We start from the raw sequence: 17665 nt of genomic DNA, 5'->3' as shown, positions 1-17665 counted from the left end.
CACAGGCAGCAGCCCTGAGGTGGGGAAACCAAGCCAAAGGGACCAGATTCCTGGGCACGTTTCACCCTGTCAGTCAGGACCCGCCTTCCTTGTCACCATCACAGAAGACCCCGAAGTTATAAGCTGACACCCCTCTCAGGCGTCACCAGAAAGCCACCATGGAGCCTGGCCTGTGCTGGCCCTAAGGCTCAGTCCCTGAGGGGCTGAGGGAACACCTCACAGAAACAAGCATTTCCACACACATAAGAGGTGACACATCCTTTTATAAAATATTTATTCTAAAAAAAAAATCACACTGTACAAATTTAGATAGAACATTCTCAATGCTCATATTTATAAAAATGTGAACATTAACACACTGGAGTGAATGGACAAACCTTTGTTGCTGTTTCTCTTTAAATTAGGAAGGAAAAAAGTGTTTTTCCAGGTACAATGATAGTAAATGTCTAGAAGGTGCCCGAGAAACCAGCCGATGAAAAGCCTAAGATTCACCTGCCAGCTCCCAGAGCTCGTGTGCTCCCAATGGAATCTGAATCCAAACACGTAGGAATGGTGTTCCCACAGGGCAGAGGGGGCCTTGCTGACCCACATCAGCCACTTAGTGAGATCCCATAGCCACGGACATACAGCATCAAAGTTTGTGCTCAGAGAAAAACCAGCACGATTTGTTCATAATTTCCTGTTTCTCTAACAGAGTAGGTTTTCTGTACAATTGTTACAAAGGTCTGTACAAAAGCACAAAGCTCCTGTGAGGTGTTACTTCAGAGTTAAAAACGGACAGAACTGTCTTCTACAGTCCAATCTGTACATTCACACCGAGGGAGGAACACAATAAAAAAAGAATTCACAAAGACATCCCCAACTGGGGAATCCTGGTTTCGTAAAAGGAATTGTAAATTTCAGACGTTTTCACCCTGTCCTTGCTAATGGCCTGGCCCCTGTTCCAGGTGGGGCAGCTCTCCCAAAACTGTTTCCCCTTTGTCGCACACACGCTATTGGGGGTGACCACAGCCCAGTGACCCTGCAGGCTGCAGTGAGTGCAGCAGACAGGTGGGAAGAGCTAAACAGCCAGTGGGCATGGAGCCCAGAGGCGCTTCACGTTCTGGGGTGGCGGAAGCAGGCAAGCTCACAGCCATGGGTGCCAGGCAGGGTCCATGCGGCACAGGTTGTCCAGGCTGTTGGCGGCGGCCACCAGGGTGTTCACTTTGCTCTCCCCACCTTCAAACTGGGCCAAGTTGTGCAGGCGGGTCATGATGGCAGTCACTGCTTTCTGCACCAGGGAGACCAGCTGCTGGCTGTCCATGTTCTCAGGCTGCCCGGCGGCAGAGAGGGGAGAGGAGGTATCTTCCTGTGTTTTTTTGTGCCAAGCGATGATCTCATCCCGAAGCACCGTTTTCAAGATGCCATCCACCTGCATGGAGAAGGAAAAGGTGCTGGGTTAACCAGGAGCAACCTGGAGGGGCAGCTTCTTAACGAGGTGGGGCCCAACAATGGTGAGCCATAGCACCCAGGGCTGGGGCAGATGCCTTCTCGATGCACCAGGGAAGGCACCTGGGGTCAAGCACTGGCCAAAGGCAAAGCATTCTGGTCTGAGTCAGGGCACATCCCTGTGTATCCAATGGCACCTGTTGCTGTCACACTGCTTCCTGGTGCCAATTGTCTGTTTCACCCCACACATCTGAGTACCTGTTGAGGGCCTGTTCTGGCACTGCAGCCAAGAGCGAACAAAGCAGAAACACCAACAGCCCTTGCCCTTATGGGGCTTTGGTCCTAACAGAGAAATGCCTGACACGCCCTTGATGAAGGGCATGGTGCAGAAAACAGCAGGTAAGGCGGGCTCAGAGGGGGTTCTCAGGGAAGCTGGTGACAAGGTCACATTTGGGCTGAAACAGGAAGGAATCAAGGACACATGGCATGTGGGTGTCACACGGTATGGGTCTCAGGCCAAGGAGAGCCACCCCAGGCCTCTTTGTGGACACAGTACAGACTCTGGGTTCTAGCCCCAGCTCCAATACTCTTTGTCTGGGTGACCTTGGGAGAGTTACTTAACTCCCCCCCCCCCCCCCCCCCCCGCGTACCTTAGTTTCTCCATATACAGGGCATAAATAGAGCCTCCCAAATGTGTTTTTAGAAGAGATTCCCATACAAAATGGTCTACATTTTAGTAAATTAGGCATTCTTTACATTTAGGCTGTTAAGAAATCTGGTCCAGAGTTTGGAGAAAACCCACTTCCTTCCCAACTACACTGCACTGTCTATACAAAGAGCAATGCACGGCGTTACTCCAAGCTGTTAACAGGCCTCTGAAATATGGGGAGCCTCCTTCATTCTTTAAAGGTTTCAAATAAATGTCATTCTAAGGACTGCCTGATGATTGTTTCCAGAAGTATAACATTCCTATCTCTGTGAGAACGTTCTATTTCAAGCCTTACACCCCAAATAAGTGACCGTGAACTTGCTGCATCAGAGCACAGACTGCTCACTCACAGAGAAATCTCAAGGCTATTTTTACTCATGTTCATACTCATGCTTTCCTCAGAAAGCACTCCACAGAGGGACACGTGCAACTGAGCACTGAAGAGCACAAGATATATGTAATATAAAGTCTGTGTTCACAGATAAGCATTTAGCTAATAATTTTAAAACTGTTCTGACCATTTTTGGAAAGCAACTGGTATGTGAAGGCCTCTCAAGACACAAACTGCTTGTCTGTGGGGAAAAAAGGAAAAAAAAAAAAGGTACAAGTGGTCTCTTAAGTTAAAAGAAAAATAACTTGGTTTAGTCCCTAGTTGTGAGGAGAGATTACTCTAGTGGTGAAGACAGGCTCGGAGTCAGTGTGAAATGGATTTGAATCCCGGTCTGCCCTCCTTCCCTGTATCACTGGCCGAAGAAGGCAGAGGTGGCCACCTTGTCACCATGACAGAGTTGTCCCACAGCTTCCTGTGGCCAAGGGCATCCATCTCATCTTCCACTGTTGGGACCTCAACGTCACTGTAACCACAGTGCTAGTAAGAAAGGTGCTATCCTGCAGACAATACTTCCACCTTTTGTTTTTTTTTAAGATTTTATTTTTAAGTTATTTCTACATCCAGTGTGTGGCTTGAACTCACCACTTGGAGATGAAGGGTCACGTGGCTCTACTGACTGAACCAGCCAGGTGCCACTCTTCTGCCCTTTTATAGCCGAAAGATTTACATAAAAGCAAAATGGAAAGCAGCTACAAAACCAAGTAAACAAACCCGATGAGCAACAGTAATAGTTGGGAAAATGATCCAACAGAGGCTTCCAATTCCTTTTTGTAAAGCTGCTTCAACATCCTAAATGCTTTAGACAGCAAAAATTTCAAAATGCTTTTTCCCAAATGAAGAAATTTGAATTGTTCAGCAACAAGTAGCTTTCTCTCTCCTTACTAGCAGACCAGCAGCCCGCAAGGCCGCGCAGTGTCTAAGTAACACTGTGTGTGCTGCGCAGTCATTGTGGCCTACCTTGAAGTTGGGCTGGGCAAAGCACCGGGCAACGGCGATCATGGAGGCTGTCAACGGGCCGGAGACGCCAATAGTGGTCAGAAATTCAGAAATGTTGGGTGTGAGGCGGAAAGGGACAGGACGGTTGGCATCTAAGTCTCCAGTTGCATCATTTATATCAAACCGAAAGTAGGCCACATTCAGTTTGCCGGTGTCCTAAACATGAGGAGATGTTCTCAGAACTTAACCAGCACAATGCAGAAGTCTGAAGGAGAGGCTTTGCCTGTTCACACCAAATTACCTGAGCAATCTGTAACATCTCGGGGTTGAGTCTATTTAAATGCAAGACGAATTCTGCAAAGCCAATCAGGGCAAGTTGGATGGTGAACATCTTCCGGAACGTCCAGTAGTCTGTGGCATTGGGGAACGTATGCAGAGCCCACTCTTTAAGCATGCTGCGTGGCACCATGTTACTCTGAACTTCTTTGAGGATGTCTCTAAGGACCTGAAATGATATATCACTCCACGATAGCTTCCTTTTAATTCACTTGTTTTCTTCTTTTCAAAGGAAAATTTTCCCTTTAGGGCTCACGTTTTTTTGTTTTGTTTTCTTAAAGATTTTATTTATTTATTCATGAGAGACCAGAGAGAGAGAGAGGCAGAGACACAGGCAGAGGGACAAGCAGGCTCCATGCAGAGAACCCGATGTGGGACTCGATCCCGGGACTCCAGGATCACGCCCTGAGCTGAAGGCAGATGCTCAACCACTGAGCCACCCAGGCCATCCCCAGGGCTCACGTTGTATGCTTTAAGGAACGACAGAGCCATCCAAATAAGAGCCTTAGCTGCATGTATGTGATATTTGTCTTACCAAGAATTTACATAAATCCGAATACCATAATTTGTTAACTACAAAATATACTAGACCAGTTAACAAAAAGAACAACTGGATACCAACTCTTCATAGCTAAGACTATTAAAAACAACAGTTTTATAAACTGAAGGAGCTAGTTTCTCAGAGCAGATATATTACATAACACTTTTACACTTAATTCTGTGCAGGAGACTTATAAACCTATTTCAAACACTGTAAATTCAGAGACAGTCTCAATAAAAAGTTTACGGAGTTAATTTAGCTCTTGTTAGACCAAATGATAAAGGCACAAGGTCTATTCTTGCTTAAGTCCTACCCATGGGCTCTGAGTAGCCAGTAGAATGCAGGCCCTAAGCAACCAAGAACCACATAGACCGTCAAGAACAGTAGTACAAATTATAAAAATAAACTTAAAAAAATTTCATATGAACTTTGGAAAATTTTTTTTTTTAATTCTGGAAATTAAAGGCTTACAACAATCTGAATAGCTTTTACTCAAGGAAAAAAAGCTGAATTTTAGTGACAGTGTGCTCTGTAGCAGTTTATACTATTCCCATCCCTTTTAACCCACCTCCACACTGGCCTTGAAAACCAACAGCTTTGCAATCATGGCAGCTATATGGAAACCAGCAGCCTAACAGCCACTGGAATGGGTGAATGGGTTCAGTGAGCCCCCCAAAGCCTCATCTCCAGAGAATTATCACTAGTCATCTTATCTAAGAGCTTCTTGAAAAAAGTCCCATTCATTGGGCTTGTCTCTGAACTCAGAATTCAGTCAGTGAGGAGCATCCTACTTCAACTGAAGGGCATTTGCTGAAAGCAATCAGTGACAACCATTTAATGATGCAGATGCCTGAGGCAGTGATATCAGCTAGAGCGCAAAAGATAACAGCAAACAAAAGGAAGAACTAGGGAATGAAATGACCACAAGAGGCTTGGAAAAGCTTTAATATATTCCTAAGAATCTGGAAGACCACTTGTATGCTCATGAGAAAGCCTCAGAAAGCCCCATGCTCTCACATCTGGTTGACCCTGAGATTCTATAAACAGGAAGGCAGAGTTGGGCATGTTGAAGACACCCCCCCTCCATACACACACACAGCCCTTAAAAAGGGGAAAGATTTATTGCTTCAAGGCATTTAAGAAATCTCTTCCAAATCACTAGCTAGCTGAACAGATTTCAATGGCTGCACATGACAAAAACAGACTTTACAAATTAGTCCAGGAAAGTTACTAAGCAAACCGCAGCAATAACAACAAGCCTTAGGGAAAAGGATCTGATTCTAGAGTTGCCACGTATAATTAAAAATATTCAGTTTTCAACAAAAAATCATGAGAAAAGTGAAGGAACAGGAAAACATAGCCAATATACAGGAAATAAAGTGAAGTCACTTGCATCCAGAACATACAAAGAATTCTTAGAATCAGTAACAGAAAAACAGGTCATATAATTTAAAAATGAGCAAAAGACTTAAATAGATAGTTCTCCAAAGAAAATATGTAAACAGCCAGTTAGCATATGAAAAACTGCTCAATATCACTTGTTAAAAATTTTTTTTTAATTATTTATTTATTTATGATAGTCACAGAGGGAGAGAGAGAGAGGCAGAGACATAGGCAGAGGGAGAAGCAGGCTCCATGTACCGGGAGCCCGACGTGGGATTCGATCCCGGGTCTCCAGGATCGCGCCCTGGGCCAAAGGCAGGCGCCAAACCGCTGCGCCACCCAGGGATCCCTCAATATCACTTGTTATCACCCAAAATGAATGGACTATAACCAAAAAGAATAATAACTATCGGCAAGAATGCAGAGAAAAGAGAACCTTTATACACTGCAATCACCTGGGAAAGAGTTTTGGCAATTCATGTAATGTTAAACATAAAACTTACCATGTGACCGACCCATCAATTCTACTCCTAGGTATATGTTGAAGAGAAATGAAAACATACACCCATACAGAAACATACATGAGTGTTTACAGTCATTGGCACTGGTCATTAGTCAAAAAGTATAAATAATCCAAAAGTTCAACAACTGACAGATAAGTTAAATACTGAGCTGAAGCAGTACAGTCACACAAAGGAATATTGTTAAGCAATAAAAAAGGAACAAACTACTGATACATGCTACAAAATGGATAAACCACAAAAACGTTTCGCTAAATGAAAGCTAGCTACAAAAGAGCACATGGTATGATTCTTTTCATATGACGAATAAGCATATTCGGAAGGCTGGAAGATTCACGTTTGCCAATGTCAGGGGCGCAGAGAGGAAAAGGGAGTGATAGTAAAGGGTATGAAGCTTCTTTTTGGGGTGAAGTGTTTTATTTAACTTTTTTTAAAGTAAGCTCCATGTTCAATGTGGGGCTTGAACTCATGACCCTGGGATCAAGAGTTGCATGCTCTACTGACTGAGCCAGTCAGGTGCCCCTGGGTGATGGAATGTTTTATAGACAGTGGTGATGACTGCATAGCTCTGTGAATATGCTGAAAACACTGAACTGTACATGTTATTTTATTGTATTCTGGGGGAGGGGGTGGAGAAGGAGAGAGAGAATCTTAAACAGGCTGAATGCCCAGCATGGAGCTCAATATAAGGCTTGATCTCTCAACTCTAAGATCATGACCTGAGCCGAAATCAAGAATTGGATGCTTAACTAAATGAGCCAATTCAGAGTACCTCTGAATTGTATATTTATTTTTTAAAGGAATTTTGGTAGTTTTTATGTTTTTTTTTTTTAAGATATTATTTATTTATTCATGAGAGAGAGAAAGGCAGAGACACAGGCAGAGGGAGAAGCAGGCTCCTCATGCAGAGCCCAATGTGAGACTCAATCCTGGGACCCTACTATCATGTCCTGAGACGAAGGCAGACACTCAAACATTGAGCCACCCACGCATCCTTGAATTGTACGTTTTAAAGGGTGAATTTTCTGCCAAGTAAATGATATATCAAAAAGGTATTTTAAAAAGCAAAGGATGAAGAAGCAGAGTTAGCAAGAAAACAAGCTAGGGTGCAAAGAGTAAGAAAACGCCATGACACTAAACGGTTATGTACTGTTGTCAGCATCTTTAGCTGGCCCAGCAGGTCCCCATGTGGTCTCTAAGCGTGGCCAACCATTACCTTCATTAGTCACACAGCTAATTATAAAACACTAAGACATCTTCACACAAGCAAATATTTGCACATGGAAATCATCAATTTCTACACTGTTAAAGGCAAATGTAGCCTTCCGAATATAATCCATTCATCTCCCACAAACCCTCAGAATGGTCCTTGGTCCACAGAGTGACCAGGCAGTGGCCTGTGGCCTGATGAAACCCTGATACCAGTTCCCAAGGCAGGCTACAAGCTGTGTCTACAGAGGCGAATCAGAGCAGAGGAAGGATTCCACTCAGTTTGCTTGCACAAGGGTAGGAGGCTGCACCAGACCTCAAGGCCTGGACTGTCTCAGGCCCTGCCTGCCCTGAGCACTGCCTAGGTGGGTGAGGTGAGTACCCTGTGGGCTCCATCTTGCTAAAAACACAAAGTCTCCCAGGTTCCAGACTAACTGAAATACTTACATGAGGATCTCCCAGTGTTTTATAAAGGGCTGTGACTAATGAAGGTAATGGTCCAGCTTAGAGACCATGTGGGGTCCTGCTGGGCAGCCAGACCTGGAAGGATGGAGGCCAGGTGACAGCTTCCAGCTCCATGCTATCTCTCCCAGAAAATGTGAAGCGCTCTCAGGAGGCACAGGAAGGAACACAGTGGTGTCTGGGGAGCAGGCCAAGAAAGCTGCCTCTTGGTGACCCACACAATCCCATACAAAATCTCCTCATTCAGACTCCACACCTCTCCTACTTTCTACCAAGGTAGGAATCTGCAGGCAGAGAGGGCCCTTCGTCCACCCGATGACCCTAGAGCAGTCCAGGCCTGTGGTAGGCATTGTGCTCCCAAGACAACCAAAACACAGCTGGGCCTGACATGTTTCAGAGCTCACCGATTTTTATATTTCAGAAAGTTTCCACAGTACAGAGACTATATGTTACCTAATACCCCAGCAGCAAACGAGATGAAGGTGATTATTAAGTGGATAAATAGCCTAATGATCCTTAGATTAAGTTTGGCTGCCAAATGAGTTTGCCATTAAGTTATTGTGCAGCAAAAGTCACTTCATTAGGGTTCATGGTCACCTAATTTCTACTACCTCACAAGTCCAAGGAGGCAACAAGGTCCCTCTCAGCTGCCCGCTACTTCTCTAAGCACATATGTCATGGCAGCACTGCTGCAGAAAGCAGCTGCATGTGAGGCTGCAGGCAGCAGCTCCCACTCCTGACCATCCTGATTTGGTACCTGGTGGCTGGCTTGGGTCCCTCGTGCCTGCACCGTGGCCAGTCTGTCATAGTACCGGGATATGGGGTTGTCGTGCTCGATGCCCTTCTTGGCACAGCGCTGCTTGTAGATCTCCACGAGGGAAAGAGAAGAGGGGTTGTCTTCCACAAGGCGCATCTGTGGGGACACTGCCACCACTCGTGGAACTGAGGAGAAAGGAGAAGGAAATTGGGCAGACTGAGAGAACACACCGGGTAGCGCTTGACTCTAACCTCCGGGGACGTCCTGGGAGCAGCTCACTCAGCCCTTCATGAGCAAAGGAAGGGGGTAAAGTTGAAAGTCACACACCATGCGCTAACTTGGCATATAGCAAGAAGGCCCATGTCTCCTGGGTGATGGAGCCTGAGCTGCCATCACTTGTGATTAAGACACATGTGAACAGAAACACTTTAGAAAGCAATCTTTAAAAATAAAAGTTAGAGGGCAGCCCTGGGTGCTCAGTGGTTTAGCGCCGCCTCCAGCCCAGGGTATGATCCTGGAGTCCCGGGATCGAGTCCCATATTGGGCTCCCTGCATGGAGCCTGCTTCTCCCTCTCCCTGTGTCTCTGCCGCCCTCTCTCTCTCTCATGGATAAAAATAAAAGTTAGAGATTCTGCCAACGTCCTCCATCAGGGTTCTATCAGGAGAGTTCAATCTTCCCGCTCACTCCAAGGTGCCCATCCAGTGTGGTTATGTTAACTTGTCTCCCGGTGTCAGGATGGCTGGCCCCACCTTTGGGAAATTAGGAAAAGACTCCAGTCATTTTCTGTGTTCTGTGGTTCAGCTATGGAAAGCTCCCAGAACGAAATCTGATCACTCCACTCAGTAACTTTGTGGAGCTGTATTGAGAGTGAGGCACATGTGGCACCTGGATGACCACTCTTGCACTGGAGACGTAGTTGATGAAGCAATTCACCTCACATGATGATAATCTCCAACAGGACTGCACTCAACCAGAAAGTGTTGGGTGTGCCAGCCTGGAGCCAGACAGCCTGCACTCACATCCCAAGTCTGTTTTCCCAGTGATGTGACCTTGAGAACGGTCACTGGACTTCTACGAACTTCAGTTTCTTCATCCGTAAATGAGAGTATAGTACGTGCCCCAAAATGTTGTTGGCAAATTATACTTTAAAAATACTAGATCAAGAAACTACTACTAAGACTTTTTTTTTTAAAGTAAGCTCTGTGCCCAATGTGGGGCTTGAACTCAAGACTCTTGAGATTGAGAGTCACATGATCTACCGACTGAGCCAGCCAGGTACCCCTTAAGACATTTCAAGCCAAAATTCCCAAAAGATAGCAAGAAGGTAGTAAAATCAAGCTTGTCCACAGGGGGGCATAGCAGCAAGCTACACTGATGTTGCTTAGTGAGCAAGTGGAAGCTCTGACCTGGTGTCTGCACCAGCCAGTCCCTAGGCCACTATGACCGTCTGCACCGACATTTGGTGTCAGTGTGGTGTACACACACACACACACACACACACACACACACACACACACACACACACACAATTTCTGACTTCTACTGAACCCAGAATGAATTTCGCCTAATGTCAGTTAAAGCACAACTCCTGGCTTGCTGCCATGGCTTCAAACCATAAATTCCACAATGACTCTAGGGCATATATGTGAACTGTTGTTGTATGATGCTGACCAAGAGTTTGTTTCTTTGGAAAAACCAAAGAACCATCTATTACCCCAGACATGATCAACACTATAGATCACATTATACACATGTTAACATGCAAACGGTTTTCTATAGATTTGTTTTTTCGATCTACTTATTTTCAGGATATTGAACTTAAGGGTAAAAGATTTTAGGTCAAAATGGGCTGGATTCTTAGTGGTCAGAAGAAAGTTCCCCACGGGACTAGATAATATGCATTGCGATGGGCTCCTAATCTTGGAGACTAGATGCTAAAATGTTTTTACAATGGTTCTCTACTCTGAATAGGATTATAGGCAGCTCACCTCTTCCCCTATTAGACAGAAATGGATCATCCATGAATCACACATAAGTTGACATGGAAAGATCTTACTCAGAGGAGGCTGGTTGCCATGTGACCAATATTTCTACAACCTTCACAGGGCTTCTCGACCCTCCTGCTGCATGTCCTGCCGGGAAGGTGGGTGCCAGCAGTGGCCACACAGTGCAGCATGAACTCCAGAAGTCATCCAGAGAGCTCACTTAAACATACTCATGACATGCTAACACACTCACAATATGCCCTGTACTCAGCCAATGTTTCACCAGAGCATGGATGGACTCCCGGGCAAGGAGCAAAAGCAGTATGCCCAGACACGGCACCCGCTTATCTAAGCAAGTACTCATCAAAGCACTCATCTTGTAGCGAGGAGCCGCAAGGTTAGGGAGTGGCTTCTTGTTGGAGCAGGGCCCTCATTCCAGAACTCTCCCTCCTTTGTGTGCTTTAGGGCACTCTCGGTTCCCAAGAGACGGCACATGAAAACCCGCAAAGGCTAGCGGGATCAGCCGTGTACCCCCAAAGTGCACCTCTCATACCTGTGAAAAATAAGTGTCTCTTTGTGGTTTCTTTCCTCTTCTCCAAACAGGGGTTTAGCAGGCGGAGCAGCTGCAGCACACGCTCCTCTCGCCGGGACTCTGTCAGGCAGGCGTCGTTCATGACGAGGTATGGGTAAATCTTGCCGTTGTGTCCGCGGATGTACAGTCTCCGGGCTGCGGTGTTGTGCTTCTGCACGATCTCCACCCTGGGCATAAACCTACCCAAGCAAGCACACAATGAAATACTAGCTCCCCAAGGCCTCAATTTCCAATCCTTTTCTTTGAGAAGAAAACAGAACTTTTAAGAATGGCATCTGGAATTGTGGTGACAACACAGACTACTGCAAGTCCAGGCGTCACTTTGACAAGGTATAAATGGCGTGACATTATTTTACAATGTGGGGGAAGACACCCTGGCAGAGGGAAAACACAAGGTGGAAGAGAAGATGATGCTGTAGCTTTAAAACCATCAGGCCATAGGGTCCTGCCTCAGGAGCTGATTTAGCGCTGAGCCCCCCCAGCCACAGAGCCAGTGGGGGGCGGGAGGCAGAGTCTGAATGTCAGGAGCAGGATAATCAGGCACAGAGCCCGCCGGGGAGCAGGTGCCCCAGGAGTGAGTGTGAAGACTACACACCCTCGCCTTTACTTCCCTGCCATGGGCCTTGGCCGCCAACAGAAATCAGGGAGCAGGGAGGGCTGGCCCAAAGAGGAGTCACATCCAGACGACTGGGAAACCCATTTCCGGATGCGTGAAAAAGCAGACTTCTGGTTATGACCATTTGTTACAGTACTTCTGGCATTTACAATAAGATACAACATATGCTCTAATACATATTACAATTGTCCAATTCTGTTTTGAATATTGAGCTTTAAGAGTTTTATAGACTGGGGAACTTTATTCTGTCCAGTTCCACAGGGATTCAAAAAAGGTATTTTTAAAAGCAAAAGAAACTTGACTTTTAAACAAACTTGACTCCAGACATTTCACCCATCACTTAGGCCAGACCCTTTAAGTGCCTGATTCCACAATCTCATGTTCTCCTGTTTCAGGGACAAGGAGAGCATGGGGGAGGGAATGAGTCTGCACCAGGGTACCAGTTCTGCCCTGCAGCAGGCTTTGCCTGGGGTGGTGTGTGTTAGTGGATCAACTGCCATGCTGGGTTCACTCACCGAGCAATCTTGATGTAATAATGGGTTGGCTTTGGCATCAAAAATTCTCCTGGAATTTCTACTTCAGCTGTCTGTGCTGAGAAATTGCTTAAAAACCGGCACTTTTCTTCTATGAGGAAGAACTTTGGAAGCTGCTTGGTTTTAGCCTCCAGGATTTTGATCCACTTTTTCAACTTAGAAATAAGGTTATGAAGCTTCATGGATCCTGGAACACTGAAGTCAAAATCTTCAAAATAAAATATAATTAAAAACATTTTTAATCATCTGGGTTATCTGGAATTCACCACAAAATCATGCTCAAGAGCCTCGTGGGTAGGAAACAGGCATGTTTTATTCTATGTCTAATCTAGAGCAAAAAACATTTTAGTTTCTGTCGCTCTTTAAAGTGTAAGTTGAAGCCTGAGCAACAATTCTGCTGACCCCGAAACTGCAGGAGGAAAGAGATGAACTGCTAACAGGAAAGCTCACCCCCCATCATCACCAGAGGTTACGTGGAGCCCTCCGAGGGGCATAGGAGCCCCCGGGCCAACCCTGCCTGAGAGCAAGCATCACACTCAGGAACCATGGCCCCATGCCAAAAGCCAACACAGTCATCAATCTGAAGCTAAAGGAGAGAAAAAAAAAGCTCAATCCAGGCAAACAGTAAATTATAAATTAGTTCATCAGAAGAAATTAAGACAAGAAACAAGTGACAAAAATGGAAAACACGCACTTTTCATTTAAGCAATTAAAACACTCCTGTATTTCTCAGGTTTTACTGAAATTCGATATTAAAAGGTCAATTCAGCTGAAAAGTTAGTCTTTAAAAAAAGCCTCAGTTCCACCCAGATGAGCACCGGTGGTGGAAGGGGCTCTGAGTTTCTCTAATTCGCCAGAGCCTAAAGGTCAGGATAAGTCGAATCATTTCTGCTGCAAATAGACCCCATGGGAGCTACCATCCTCTTGCTGACAAGGATGGGAATCTTGATGTGGCAGGGGACCTTCACACTCAAGCTGAAGGGCTCTCTGGTGCCTTTTTTTTTTTTTTTAAAGATTTTATTTATTTACTCATGAGAAACAGAGAGACAGAGAGGTAGAGGCACAGGCAGAGGAAGAAGCAGGCTCCATGCAGGGAGCCCAACATGGGACATGACCCTGGGTGTCCAGGATCATGCCCCAGGCCTAAGGCGGCGCTAAACTGCTGCACTACCCAGGCTGCCTTCTCTGGCGCCTCTTGTAGATGCTCTTCTGCAGAGTTAGGTTGTGTGTGGGAGATCCTGATGCAGACTCCTCTCCCAGGTCCTCACTGCCTCCTGCAGGCTTGGCTTACTTGCTGCCTCCTCCAGGGCTGCTAGGGACTGGACCAGGGCCAAACGCAGAGAAAATGATTGGGAGTCAATGTGAACGTAGAACCAGGGGCTGGTGAAGGCCCCATCAACACCTACACAGCTCAAAGGCACCAGAGGGACTATGGCCATCCAAACCCCAGCGTGACCTTAGCACGCCCAGAAGCACTACAATCAAGGTGATCAACTGTCCATCACCACAGGCACCCTGTGTCAGCCATACGGCCACACTGACCTGAGCCCTGAATCCCTAACTCCTGGCCACCACTAACCCATTCTCCACTTCCACTGTAACACTACTTCAAAAAGAAAAATTTTAAAGATTTATTTATGAGACAGAGAGAAAGAGAACACGTGGGAGAGAGGGAGAACAAGAGAGTCAACATAAAGGGCAGAGGGAGAAGGAGAAGCAGACTTCTCACTGAGCAGGGAGCCCGATGTGGGGCTCAATCCCCAGGACTCTGAGACTATGACCTGAGCTAAAGGCAGTTGCTTAACCAACTGAGCAACTGGTTATTTTACAAATGTTTCTTAAGTAAGAACCATGCAATAAGTATCCTTTTGAGATTGGCTTTTTTGCATTCAGCATAATTTGAGGTTCAGCCAAGTTGCCAAATCAATGGCTAAAACCCCACTTTATTTATCTCATGTGAGTACAGATATGGCACACTTTGCTAATCAATTCTCAGTGTGGCGTTTTTGCAAATAAAATGGCTGCCACATTCGTGTTCAAGTTCCTGTGTGTACATATGTTCTCAATCCCTGGGATAAAGGTGAGACACTATCTTCGAACTTTCTTCTGCTTCCTTATGGGGTTGGGAGTTAGTAGCCAACATGTGCGATGTTGCCCGAAGATGGAGGTGGGGCAACTCTCACTCTGCTGTGTGGACTAGAACATGGCACTGAAACACAAGAGCTGGTTCTTCCTGGGAAAGGAGGATCAGAGGGGCTGCAGAGCTCTGAGTGACATATGAAACTCCCATGCTTAGAAGAGGGTTAGAGCCTCATAGCGCTCTTCCTACGAATTTTAGGTTTTATATTTTTTTATATCAAAATCCAAATGAATTTGTCTCATAATGAAATCTATTTCAGACTACATTTGATTTAATGAGTGGACATTTTAAGATAAAGACATACTGAGTATCATTTCCCTGGAGTAAAATATGACAGTTTCCATAAAATTCATCTCAGGACTTTTTTCAGGGAATAGTGACAGACCCATCATGTGAATGTCACAAAAAAAGAAATCTAAGATGACAGATTTCTTTTCATGTGAAAAAGGTGGGAGAGGCTCATGTTTTACTGTTCAAACACCATCTTTGTCAAGGTGGTAGGTGCATTGAGGAAGGCCCTCAAGCTTAAGGGGAGTCCAGCGTTACCTTAATGTCCCACTCACACCACAAGGGAAGAAACCCGGGGCCCTGGGGCTACCTGGAATGATGGCAGGACATGCTGTATCTGACACAGATCAAAAGAAACTCATGGCTGTAGCTGCAAAGCATCCTTTGCCATTAGTGGGATAAATATTTTCTTTTACAGGATTTCAATCTCATCTACACAGCACATATTTCTAGCTGTGTTCTCTACAACGGAACAGTTCTTAAAAGATATTTTAAACAACTAACAGTGTGACCACTTTTTCTATGGCTTAGTGTATCAGTGAAGAAAGAAGTTCTGGACATAATTATAAAAGCAATAATTAAAGTAAAATGTTTCTTTTAGCAGGCAAGTTGACCAGACAAATCTTCTTTCCTATGATGATCATTCATGGGTTGAGACTCAAAAGCCTGCAAGAGTTCCCCAGGCAGCTAAAGAGATATTCTGAGACCTGGTGCTTGCCAGGGCTCCTCTGCCAGAGGACAGGCAGGTCAGCAGGGTGGCAGGACTGCCTGCACACCAGGGGACATGGTTGGCCTTGGCAGTTGGCCTATGTATGCACGCACTGAGGGAACCAGGGGCCCTGTCTGGCAGGTGAAGGCTGAGGCCAAAGGAGACTGGACTCATCTGCCACTGATCATGCAAAGCTGGAGCCAAGATTCATGCTCTTGGGGGCCTCGGAAGACACACGAACCCAAACCAAGGACAAGTAATGATGATACAATCTCCTTGTCTTTCTACCACCTGAATCCACTACAGGTTTGAACTCTACTTGTCACCTTGAGCCCTGTACCTTGAGCCTATCTCACCTCCCACTGTTCAGTCTTCCCACAAAAACCCAATGGAGGAAGGGACAGGAAAGGGTGGTTTCCCCATGAAACCTTTCTCTTCCTAACACCCTCCATCTCCTCACATGGAGCCTGGCTCCAGACCTTAACCCTTCACTGAAGAGAAGGATGTGCAACCTTAGGTTGCTGAGTCACAGTGACCTTGTGATCTGAGTCTGCATTTTATTTTATTTTTAAAGATTTTCTTTATTTATTCATGAGAGAGACAGAGAAAAAGAGAGGCAGAGACACAGGCAGAGGGAGGAGCAGGCTCCATGCAGGGAGCCTGATGTGGGACTCGATCCTAGGACTTCAGGATCACACCCTGAGCCAAAGGCAGGTGCTAAACTGCTGAGCCACTCAGGGATCCCAGAGTCTGCATTTTAAACGGAGTATGGCAAGCTTACCCAGGACAGTGCTCATGAAAACAAAGAAATAACAAGTAGATGAAATGTTAAAGACAAAGGAAGAACAGGGAGTGGAACACTTCTCTAGGTACAGGAGAGTGGAACACTTCTCTAGGTACAGGAAAGGACTCACCGGTTGTGAACTGGCCCTTCAGCTTCTGGAAGACAGGGTCCTGGGCAGTAGCCTGTGCCCGCCTGGCTAGAGACTCAGAGGCTGCGCTGGAGAACATGGTCGAGACATTGGACACATTCTCCAGGCCTACCCCAAATGTGCTCACCAACTTCTTGACAAAATTTAGAGTGTGGGGGGTAATTTTGGCATCAGACACTGCTCCACTTTTTTCAAATGCAACAGAGTAACATTTCGCCAGGCCCTGCTGGAGCTGCCTGAGAACCTAGTAGAAAGAGACCCAAGACGATTTACAAAACAGCTCTCAATTCCAGCAACTAACAGACCACAAAGCATCTGACCAACATGTCCCCTCCACCACCTCCCAGCACATAGTAGGTGTAAGATCAGTGAGTACAGCACAGAGGCAACCTGTATGCTCCACACTGTCAGCTATGTTTTTAACCATGAGGAGAAGTGTCCTGAACACAAAAAATAACAAAAAACCTCCACTTACGTCATACACACACCCTTTCTGTTGATTAGCTATAGAAAATACCTTATATGCAGACAGCTTTGCAGTTAGTGCTGCATAAAGAAACAGTAATAAGGGGGCCTCCTGGCCAATAAAACAAACATCTAGATAATAAGGACTCATCCTTTTGTCACCAGATTAAGGAGAGGGCCTGGCTACCGAAAAGCTCATTGAAGAACTCCGTCTCTGGAGTTACCTACACCACGGACCCTGCTCACACCCATTACTGCTCCTGGTTAACTGGAATTAGGTGGTAGTGAATTAATTACAGCACTCACAGATGTGAGCACAGTAAGTATGGTGAGGCCAGAACTGGCTTTCTCAATCTCATCTTCTTCTGGCATACTCTGCTTCAAATATCTGAGGCTACCTTAGGATGCAGACATAGCTATCTGCTCACTCTACTGTCCAAACAGGTAACACAGAACACATACATGGACCAGGCAGCTAATCTGAAGGTAAGACAGCCCAGAGTACACAGGATGGTAGGTTCCCTACATACCTCTTCATGCCAGTTTTCTCTGAACCAGACCATCTGATCAACGATGCCTTCCAGGGAAGACAGAAGTGTTGGGTGGAGTTCTCGCTGCATGTGCATGATTCGGCTGCAGCGCCACATTGGTGCTGTTGCTCTTATGGGCCCTGGATCTGATGCAGAATGGGACTGGTTACCCACTGAACTTGGCTGCTGTTGTCCAGAATC

The 17665-nt window shown here is 45.9% G+C and overlaps 1 protein-coding gene across 6 annotated transcripts in view; it reads right to left on the bottom strand.

Annotated features, from left to right (window-relative positions):
- Nucleotides 1-257: 257 nt before the first annotated feature.
- The window catches only part of TRRAP (transformation/transcription domain associated protein), a 116005-nt gene continuing 98597 nt past the window's right edge, over nucleotides 258-17665 (bottom strand). For 5 of the 6 annotated variants that reach the window (XM_055339442.1, XM_055339444.1, XM_055339448.1 and 2 more), the window contains 8 exons: nucleotides 17465-17664; nucleotides 16452-16713; nucleotides 12383-12608; nucleotides 11213-11430; nucleotides 8674-8858; nucleotides 3766-3969; nucleotides 3486-3680; nucleotides 258-1411 (listed from right to left, as the gene is read on the bottom strand). In XM_055339442.1, the coding sequence (XP_055195417.1) occupies nucleotides 1127-1411; nucleotides 3486-3680; nucleotides 3766-3969; nucleotides 8674-8858; nucleotides 11213-11430; nucleotides 12383-12608; nucleotides 16452-16713; nucleotides 17465-17664 (1775 nt within the window). In that variant the 3' untranslated portion in view covers nucleotides 258-1126. The remainder of the gene's footprint in view (nucleotides 1412-3485; nucleotides 3681-3765; nucleotides 3970-8673; nucleotides 8859-11212; nucleotides 11431-12382; nucleotides 12609-16451; nucleotides 16714-17464; nucleotide 17665) is intronic. The other variant, XM_055339446.1, reaches the window with a different exon arrangement.

This window comes from Nyctereutes procyonoides, unplaced genomic scaffold (assembly GCF_905146905.1).
Source record: "Nyctereutes procyonoides isolate TBG_1078 unplaced genomic scaffold, NYPRO_anot_genome, whole genome shotgun sequence".
Taxonomy (NCBI): domain Eukaryota; kingdom Metazoa; phylum Chordata; class Mammalia; order Carnivora; family Canidae; genus Nyctereutes; species Nyctereutes procyonoides.
Note: the sequence above shows the minus strand (reverse complement) of the source record. Positions and strands in the feature narration are given on the sequence as shown.